The 10987-nt window shown below is 42.4% G+C and overlaps 1 protein-coding gene across 5 annotated transcripts in view; it reads left to right on the top strand.

Annotated features, from left to right (window-relative positions):
• Positions 1-5384: 5384 nt before the first annotated feature.
• unc79 (unc-79 homolog, NALCN channel complex subunit) overlaps positions 5385-10987 on the top strand; it is a 143147-nt gene continuing 137544 nt past the window's right edge. For 3 of the 5 annotated variants that reach the window (XM_008111082.3, XM_016990865.2, XM_008111140.3), the window contains exon 1: positions 5390-5758. In XM_008111082.3, coding sequence (XP_008109289.1) covers positions 5737-5758 — 22 coding nt within the window. In that variant the 5' untranslated portion in view covers positions 5390-5736. Of the gene's footprint in view, positions 5759-10987 lie in introns of all 5 variants that reach the window. The other 2 variants (XR_010002173.1, XM_062968415.1) reach the window with 2 other exon arrangements.

The following is a 10987-nucleotide window of genomic DNA, read 5'->3' on the forward strand; positions in this document are numbered from 1 at the left end:
TTTAAAAGTTTGAGGATCCCTGGACTACATTATACACTTGATAACACTATAACTGCTCATGGCTTTATGTCATGAACTCCTAGGATTTCTAGTTTCAGTTTCTTAGAACTCTTTGCCCCAAACCTCTAATGCTATACTTCAGGAGAAGGCACTAGAGAATTCTAAGGCTCTCACCAATTTAAAATGTCATAATTCCACAATGGCAGTTTAAGGTCGTGTCAAAAAGCATTATAATGAAGATATCTCCTTAGAGATATACTTGGCTATAATGATTGTGCTTTTCCTGCATGGCAGGGTTTGGACTAGATGGCCCTTGTGGTCTCTTCCATCTTTGAGATTCTGTGATAATTGAGTAGACTAGATAAGCTTCTAGTCTCAGTTCTGCCACCCTCACAGAAACACAAGACAGAACTTTTTGACACTTCAGCACAATTCTGCAAGGCCTAATCCCCTTCAACACTTTTCAAAGACCTGACATCTTTTTAAAAATGCCTTAACCTGTCTACAGAAATACATAGCAAGAAGAAAGCTGTGTTCATTGCTCTCACAAGGGAGCAACTGTCTAAGCTCTCTCATGTAACACACCACCCCTGTGTTACCCATCTTTTGATGAAGATGAAGTCTAAAAATACACCCAATCAACGCTGCAGTTCTAAATACACTTAGGCTGGAATCGTATTGATTTGATCCATATGTGTAAGTTCCCCTAAGGAAGTGGTTGGACACTTTTGCTTCATGTACTATATCCATATTCAGTCCAAGGTTGCAAAATAGAGTTGCACATGTTGCACTGTTGTGTATGCATTTTCAGCTGGTGCAAACCTGTCTGCCCTTACTGAAATCAGCTGCTGGACACTTCTAGTTGTGCATTTGGTTGCACAACACTGTCATTTAGCACAAAACTCACACAGTACTCATTCTCTTTAACTATTCTGGTTTGGATGAACAGTCCAGATATTTTTTTTATGTCAGGAGTGGCTTGAGAAACTGCAGGTCACTTCTGGTGTGAGAGAATTGGCCATCTGCAAGGACTTTGCCCAGGGGATGCCCAGATGTTTTTGATATTTTGCCATCTTTGTGGGAGGCTTCTCTCATGTCCCAACAGTCCTGATGAATCCCCTGTTGCCCCACTTTTCCCATTCCTTCGAAAACACCCTAGTTTCTCCCTCTCCCTCTCACAACATATTTGTATTTGTAGTTATTTGTAATTGAAGCTGTCTCCCAAAACTGGGACTGAAGGAATCTTACAATTTGAAAAGGGAACAATACAGCTAAACATCTACACAAAGGGAACATCAAAATGGAACTAAACTATTGAGAGCATTAAAAACAATTGAAATCAACACTCACCATGTCTAGGCCCAGAAGCAATCGAAAGATTCTCCATTCATACCGACTACCACTGTCCTGGTTTCAGAGGCAGAGAAGACAAGGCAATATCTGCAGGACTTAATCCCGTCTCCCACTGCCATTCCTTTTTCCTTATGTAAAAAGGTAAAGGTTTCCCCTGACGTTAAGTCCAGTTGTGACTGACTCTGGGGGTTGGTGGTCATCTCCATTTCTAAGCCGAAGAGCCGGTGTTGTCCGTAGATACCTCCAAGGTCATGTGGCCGGCATGACTGCATGGAGTGCCATTACCTTCCCACCGGAGCGGTACCTATTGATCTACTCACATTGGCATGTTTTTGAACTGCTAGGTTGGCAGGAGCTGGAGCTAACAGCGGGCGCTCATTCCACTCCCGGAATTTGAACCTGGGACCTTTCAGTCCGCAAGTTCAGCAGCTCAGCGCTTTAACACACTGTGCCACCAGGGGCCCCTTTTTCCTTATGTACCTTACCTTATTAAGATTTTTGAGGGCAGGGAACTGCCAAAGGAACAATTTTTAAGCTGCTTAGAGAGCCTTGGTGACTGAATTGTGGAGTATAAATATTTCTACTGTTGCTGCTACTACTACTCTAAAAAGTTTAATTGCATTTTGAAAGATAAAAAGCAACCAAGGCCAATTAATTTTAAAACAATGCAGGACACTTAACTTGTTCTTTAAAAACTCCCTGTTTTGAAAGCTCATTGAATGAAGCCAAAGATTAGTTTTGGCGAGCCGTAGAAGGGCAGCAGACGTGGGGCACGGGATTCTGTAATCCTCAAAAAAGAGTTCCAGAGTCTAAGAGAAGGCCCTCTTTCACAGCATTACTAACTATGCTTCCACAGGGAGGCTTGGAATGTATCCCCTGTGAATAAGGGAGGATTCCTATACTATGGTCCCTGTGACTTTTTCCATTTGTCCTCACTGTACATCAATTGCTGCAAATTGCATTTAAAGTACAAAAGCAGTTTACACTCAGTAGAAGTACAAACAGCAGAAGGGAAAAGCGACAAGGCGGTGGAATCTTTCTAGTACAGTCAGGCAAAAGCAAATTGCTCCTAGCTTGTGTATTCTTCCTTATTCTTATTTTACCATTTTGATCACTGCAGATGTTTTAGGATTGTGGACCTAAATGCACTAAAGGCACCAGATACCATCTGATCTTGAAGATAAGCAGGATCAGCTCTGGTTAGCACTGGATGGAAGACTGATAATGGTCTTGTGTTAAGGTAAAGGGAAAGGTTTTCCCCTGATATTAAGTCTAGTCGTGTCTGACTCTGGGGATTGGTGCTCATCTCCATTTCTAAGCCAAAGAGCTGGCATTGTCCATAGACACCTCCAAGGGCATGTGGCTGGCATGACTGCATGGAGCGTGGTTACCTTCCTGCCGGAGTGGTACCTATCGATCTACTCACATTTACATGTTTTTGGACTGGTAGGTTGGCAGAAACTGGGGCTAACAGCGGGAGCTCACCCCGCTCCCCGGATTTGAACCACCAACCTTTCGATCAGCAAGTTTAGCAGCTCAATGGTTTAACCCGCTACACCATCGAGGGCTCCGGTCTTGTGTTATATTCGTTTTAATAGTGTTGTGTTTTATCATTTTGTTTTAACGCTGTTGCATCCAGCTTCGAGTCATAAGGAGAGGCATGTAATAAATTACTACTACTACTACTACCACCACCACTACCAGGTCTGTAGTCTTTATTTCAGAGGAGAGAAATAGTGAAACCACCTCTGAGTATTCTTTGCCTATGAAAACTCTATGAAATTTTGATGATTATTAAAAGTCGACAGGTAACTTGAAAACACACACATACAAACACGACAAAATCAATATGATTTTTTAAAACTCCATGTGGAGAAATTTACAAGGCAATCCTGAGATAGGTTATTGATCATGATAACTATAATGTGGATTGAATCCCAATGAGCCTTTAATCCAGTGTCTAATCCCAGCTACTGAATCCCAACTACTGAATTACATGGTGTCTTACTCAGTTCCTTTGGGTACGTTTCGGTTGGCACAGGAGTCACAGTGGCGCAATGGGTTAAACCCTTGTGCTGGCTGAACTGCTGACCTGAAGGTTGCCGGTTTGAATTTGTGAGATGGGGTGAGCTCCCGTCGATCAGCTCTAGCTTGCGGGGACATGAGAGAAGCCTCCCAGCAGGATGGTAACACATCCAGGCATCCCCTGGGCAATGTCTTTGTAGATGGCCAATTATCTCACACCAGAAGCAACTTGCAGTATGTTCTCAAGTCACTTCTGATAGGATAAAAAAAAAGTTGGCACAGGTTGAGCATCCCTTATCCAGAAATCTGAAATACTCCAAAATCCAAAACTGTCCACATGGAAAGGTGAGATTGTGATACTTTTGCTTTCTGATAGTTCAATGTACCTTTTGTTTCGTGCACAAAATTATGAGGAATAATAATAAAAATAATAATAAACTTTATTTGTATCCCGCCATCATCTCCCCACCACAGGGCGGCTCACAAAGACACTTCAGGGTGCAGCATATAACATAAAATGGTATATAAGTATAAAACAATAACAACAACAATAAAGCTATAACAACAATCATTGCCAACACACATAACATAAAATTGCTTAATTTTTAAAACACAGAAATCTTATAAATAAAAACTAGCTGCTATCAATTCATAAACTAAAGTGCTGAAGTGTCAACCTCATAATAATAAAATTACCTTCCGCCTATGTGTATGAGCTGTGTAAAGATTATTAATGAATTTCATGTTTATGTCCCATTTCCAAGATATAGGACAAAAACATGAAATTTATGTCCCATCTCCAAGATAGCAGAGCCCCTGGTGGCACAGTGGGTTAAACCCTTGTGCTGGCAGGACTGATGACTTGAAGGTTGGATTGCTGACCTGAAGGTTGCCAGTTCGAATCCAACCTGGGATAGCACAGATGAGCTCCCTCTATCAGCTCCAGCTCCCCATGCAGGGACATGAGAGAAGGCTCCCACAAGGATGGTAGAAACATCAAAAACATCCAGGTGTCCCCTGAGCAACATCCTTGCAGGCGGCCAATTCTCTCACACCAGAAGCGACTTGCAGTTTCTCAAGTTGCTTCTGACAAAAAAATCTCTAAGATATCTTATTATGTATACAGTAGAGTCTCACTTATCCAACATAAACAGGCCGGCAGAACGTTGGATAAGCGAATATGTTGGATAATAAGGAGGGATCAAGGAAAAGCCTATTAAACATCAAATTAGGTTATGATTTTACAGATTAAGCGCCAAAACATCATGTTATACAACAAATTTGACAGAAAAAGTAGTTCAATACGCAGTAATGCTATGTTGTAATTACTGTATTTATGAATTTAGCACCAAAATATCACGATATATTGAAAACATTGACTACAAAAATGGCTTGGATTATCCAGAAGCTTGGATAAGCGGGGCTTGGATAAGTGAGACTCTACTGTATGAGAAAATCTTCCCCCGCAAAAAAAAAAACCCAATACATTTCTGGTCCCAAGCATTTTAGACCAGGGAGAATAAAGGTGCATCTACAATGTAGGCTCAATACAGTTGTATCTGGCATGGCTTAATGCTATAGAATTCTGGGATATGTAGTTTGGTGAAACTACAATTGTAAAACTACAATTGCCATGACAGTTAAAAGTGATGTCATGCTGTAGATCAGGCATGGGCAAACTTCGGCCCTCCAGGTGTTTTGGACTTCAACTCCCACAATTCCTAGCAGCCTACCGGCTGCTAGGAATTGTGGGAGTTGCAGTCCAAAACACCTGGAGGGCTGAAGTTTGCCCATGCCTGGTGTAGATGAACTCTGAGATTCAAATCCACACTCAGTCCTAAATCACCACCAGCAGCTGGATTTCGCACCGAGATTTCTGGAGAGCCAATTTGCGACCCCCTTCTCCTTTAAAAGGCTGGCCAAAGGCGGACGCCCCTCTTCATGAATGGAACCTTCCCCTCCCGCTTCCCCCTCCCCAAACGTTTCCTCTGTGGTCGAGTTCATTCTGCCTCAAGAAGGGGGGTGCAATTGAGAGAAGAACGCATTTCTCAGTCATTCCTAGCCATATTTCCCAGCCCTTCCTAGCCACCGCTCTCTGAATGGTCTCTTCCTGGCTGGAGTTACAGGGGCTTTCTGGGGAGGAGGGCACCGCGTTGCAGTTTGCAGCAATGGGAGCGGCGGTGAAGGAAGAGGCGGGGGGATGCAGTCCAGGCAAAGAGGAGGAGGAGACTTCTTCCCTGCTGTTGCCGCCAGGATCTTCATCCTCATCCTCACCCTGGGAGAAGAATCCCGTTTGCTAAGGAGACCCCGACGCTGGCCAAGATTGAGGCCAACTCTTTGCACCCCAGCGCCCTCGCCATGTCCACCAAAGCGGAGCAGTGTAAGTCGGGGCCCTCCCTGGAGAAGGGGCGAGCGTGGCTTCGGGGAGGAGAGGGAGGTCGTGTTCAGCCTTTTGGGTCCCATCTCCAAGGTAGTATCTCATTAGGCCCAGGCATTGGGCGCTCTCCATGGTGCTGAATGCGCACCCAGGGCCCAGAAGCAAGGCAATCCAGGAGCCTCACATTCCCTCTCCCATCCTATCCAAGAGCCTCACAGTTTCCGCCTCTTTGGCCTCTTCTGCTCCCATAGCATTAAGATGCATACGTATATTTACGTGCCTGTAGCTGCCCATCATGTATAGTATCCAGTCCATACAATCCAAGACTCTCATAAGTTTCCTCTCTTTGGCCTTTTCTTCTCCCATAACATTAAGAAACACATGTATATTTACATCCCTGTAGCTGCTCATATAGGAGCCCCGGTGGCAAAGTGCATTAAAGCACTGAGCTGCAGACCGAAAGGTCCCAGGTTCAAACCCCGGGAGCGGCATGAGCGGCCGCTGTTAGCTCCAGCTCCTGCCAACCTAGCAGTTCAAAAACTTCGGCCCTCCAGGTGCCTTGGACTACAACTCCCACAATTTCTAACAGCTGGTAGGTTGTAAGGAATTGTGGGCGTTGTAGTCCAAAACACCTGGAGGGCCAAAGTTGATCATGCCCGCTCATGTATAATATACAATCAATTCTATCAAAGAGCCTCACAGTTTCAGTCTCTTCTGCCTCTTTTGCTTCCATAGCATTGAGATGCATATGTATATTTACATCCTTGTAGCTGCTCATATATATTATACAATCCACACTATCCAAGAGCCTCACAGTTTCCCTCTCTTTGGCCTCTTCTGCTCCCATAGCATTAAGATGCATATGTATATTTACATCCCTGTAGCTCAGGCATGGGCAAACTTCGGTCCTCCAGGTGCCTTGGACTACAACTTCCACAATTCCTAACAGCCTACCGGCTGTTAGGAATTGTGGGAGTTGTAGTCCAAGGCACTTGGAGGGCTGAAATTTGCCCATGCCTGCTCATGTATAATATACAATCCATGCTGTCCAAGAGTCTCACAGTTTCCCTCTCTTTGGCCTCTTCTACTCCTATAGCATTAAGATGCCTATGTATATTTACTTGCCTGTAGCTGCCCATGTATAATATATCCATACAATCCAGGAGCCTCACAGTCTCTACAGTGTTCTCCCTCTCTTATTTATTTATTATTTATTTATAGCATTTATATTCCGCCCTTCTAACCCCGAAGGGGACTCAGGGCGGATCACATTACACATATTAGGCAAACATTCAATGCCTTTTAACATAGGACAAAGACAAACAACAACATAGCTCTGACCTCCGAGCGGGCCTCTTTGTCCTTTTCTGCTGCTGTGGCCTTAAGAGTCATCTGTATCGACATTATATTTACACCCCTGTAGCTGCCCATGTGTAGTATCCAATCCATACAATCTAAGAGCCTCACAATTTCCCTCTGTTTGGCCTCCTCTGCTCTCATAGCATTAGGATGCATATGTATATTTACATCCCTGTACCTGCCCATATATAATATACAACCCATACATTCCAAGAGCTTCACAATCTCAACAGTTCTTCTCCTCTCTCTTTGGCGTCTTCTGCTGCCTTGGCATTAAAGATGTATCTGTATCAAGATGTACATTTACATCTCTGTAGCTATAATCTGTTTGAGGATTGAGCTGTGCTTGAATTTTTCATCTTCCATGCATGTACTTCTGTGTCTAACCAAGGACATGCAGGCCTTAAATCACATCTCTCACTTTTTTTCTTAAAGGGGCCTGCCTTGCTGTGTTTTACAGAGCCCTTTGCTTGATCTGATTCTGTTGCCAGATTATGAAAATCTTTCTGCTCTTCTGGAAAAAAATGTTTTAAAAATGCACTAATGTTTGGGATATTTCCTGGGGTTCCTGCCCACACCTATCATTATGGATGTTTTTAGGCTAGGTTTTAAAAAAAGTCTTTCTCTGTGGCTCTGCAGCTACCGGTGAGGTAATATTTACATGCTCAGATAAGTGGAGAAGTGACTGGAGGAAAAGAGGGATTGGTCAGAGCCATCAATGCAAGCTGGTTGTTTCTAAGGCACCCTATCAAGTCACTGCAATGGAGAGTCAGCTGACTGTTTCGGGAGCTTGATTGACCAGCACTGAATGAAATGGTAGAGCAGAACCATGGAAACACCAGACTGCAGGGAACCTATAGAGACACAGTATAGACTAATGCCTGTCCCATTGTCTGGCGTTTTATAACTCAAGTATCCATGACTCTTTCTTAGTGATCACCACTTAAGAGGAAATTTCTAGAATCTCCATTATAAGTTTCACCCATGTTATCTGATGTGCCTGATGTTCATCTGTTCAATCTTTCTGAAGTTTAAAACCATGTCCTTGATGGATAGAAGGCTCCAGTTTATTTAAGGAAGGTACCTGTTGGCTTTTCAGAGAAATTATGTCACTGCTGTTTTTTGATTTTGACTTATGCCAACCCTATTTTAGGGGCCTCGGTTATTCTGAGGAGATTTGTCACTGCTTTCCTTTTGGGCTAAGAGTGTGATTTGCTCAAGGTCACCCAATGGCTTTCCATGGCTGAGCAGGGATTCAAATTTTGCTCTCGTAGAATCTGAGTCCAGCACTCAAACCACTACACCATGCTGATTCACATTTATGACAAGAATGCAGAATCAGAAGATATTCTAGTTCATTACTAAAATGAAATTTTTTTAATATATATATATATATATATATATATATATATATGGTTTCTGAACAAATACTTCTTAGTCTTTTTCTAAAAACTCTCAATGAAGAAGACATACAATCTTCTGAAGAAGATATAGTAGAACCTTGCTGATTGATTTGATTCAAAACCATGGAAACTAGGGCTATTATTTTTGTCTACATTTTCTAAATGGCAGTAAAGAGGTTTCCTCCTTGTCTCCCTTAATAGTGTTTCCTGGAAACTTTCCCCATCAATGTTGTTAATTAATTTATTTGAATATTGATTACTGAAATATGCCTTGTAATGATTGTCAGCTTATTATGATTCTAAGCTGAGCCTAACAGGGCACAATATGCTCAGAAGGGGTTGCCATTACCTTCTTCTGAGGCTGAGAAGGTGTGACTTGCCCAAGATCATGCAGTGGGTTTCCATGGCTGAGTGGGGATTTGAACCATAGTCTTCCAAGAGGCTTAGTTCAACTGGCAAACCACCACACCATGTTGAATCTTAAAATATTGATATCTTGCCATATACAGTAGAGTCTCACTTATCCAACCTCCACTCCAACATTCTGTATTATCCAATGCAATCGGCCTTTTAGTAGTCAATGTTTTTGTAGTCAATGTTTTCAATACATTGCGATGTTTTGGTGCTAAGTTCATAAATACAGTAATTATTACATAACGTTACCGTGTATTGAACTGCTTATTTGTTGTAAAACATGATGTTATGGTGCTTAATTTGTAAAATCATAATGTAATTTGATGTTTAATAGGCTTTTCCTTAATCCCTCCTTATTATTCAACATTTTAACTTATCCAACATTCTGCCGGCCCGTTTATGTTGGATAAGTGAGACTCTACTGTATCACGAACTCTCACGGTGACATCTAATGTTATATTAGAATTTAATGAAATCGGTACTATGGACCTGTGGCTCATTGATATTAAATGATTAAGTTATTTTTATGGAAAATTTTGTCAGTGCTCAGTTTCTTCTACCTTTACATTTCTTCTACCTTCTACATTTATCTGAAGAAATTCTGGGAGCTCCATATGGAGACACAGGGGAGACTGGGAAATTTATTTACTCTGGCCCAAAATCTGATGGTTAGTCCCCACTAAAATAGACCCATTGGACCAGTGAAAGTTATCAACTTAACAAGTTCCACTTGATTCAGTGGCCTTACCGTGCTTGGACTAAACATTGCACTAGGGTTAGACAAAATGTGGACTTCCGGGTATTGTTGTACTGCTACATTCCATATTCATATAATTGACTATGCTATTTAGGCCTGATGGATATTACAGTACAGCATCTGGAGAGCTGTGCGGTGTCCATCCATGAATGGCACTGAGACCCTTTCAGTGACTCCATTCCCCTTTTGGTTATCTGTTAGACTTCTAAGACATACTAGAGCTTTCCAGTGTTCTGCCTTCTCTCAAACAGATCCTTTACAAAGCCCTTTGGCTGTCAGAAATGGAGTCCTTCACAGGCTCTGAACATTTCCTCAGACCTGCTACACTGCCTCAGCTCAAGGCTGGGTGGAGAGAGGCAAGGTCTGGAATTGAAACTGTTGTGAGTGTATTCCAGGTGAGGTCAGGAGACTTGTGAGGAATCCTAGCTGAAGCGACCTTGGGCTGGTTTACTCATTGTTATCATTTATATACCAATTGATTTCACAAGGACATGGCATCTGATAACTCCCACGGAGAAGGCTTCTGTACTTCTAAAAATCAGGACATGAATCATTATGCATGGTCCTCTTTCTGTGTTTTTTTTTGTGGGTGACTCTTCAGCAATAAGGGGAAAGGAACATTTATGTTCCGCATTTTATCAGTTTTAACACCTGTTTTATCTCCAACCAGAGTTTGAGGAAGGTCCTTTCTTGGACTGCAGCTCCCAGAATCTTCTGGAGTCATGATGATTGGGGGATTTGGGGGTTTATAATACAAAAAAGAAACAATTCAATGCCTCTACAATTACATAATCACCCGATTCCACATTGTTTTTCCTCCCTGAAAGCGCCGAACTAGAGACAAATGTATAAAACCACACATTTCCCGTATATATCCTACATGAAGTATGCATCCAAAATACACCCACACTTACCATTTGTCCACCACAGTATTTTCTGACCTGCAGTGGACCAGTCTATTGTGCTGTTTGAGAGAGGGAACAAGACACTCCTTCTTCCTATTTGATGTGCAATGAACTCACCAATAATTTTTAATGGGTGAATCTTCTTCTTCTTCTTCTTCTTCTTCTTCTTCTTCTTCTTCTTCTTCTTCTTCTTCCTCCTCCTCCTCCTCCTCCTCCTCCTCCTCCTCCTCCTCCTCCTCCTCCTCTTCTTCTTCTTCTTCTTCTTCTTCTTCTTCTTCTTCTTCTTCTTCTTCTTCTTCCGCACCCCAAGGCAGCTGAATAGTTCAAATGATGCAGAAAAAAATATATTGAGGGGATTAGCAATCTTTTCAAACACCTCCCACCTGAGATGACC

Source organism: Anolis carolinensis, chromosome 1 (assembly GCF_035594765.1).
Source record: "Anolis carolinensis isolate JA03-04 chromosome 1, rAnoCar3.1.pri, whole genome shotgun sequence".
Lineage (NCBI taxonomy): Eukaryota > Metazoa > Chordata > Lepidosauria > Squamata > Dactyloidae > Anolis > Anolis carolinensis.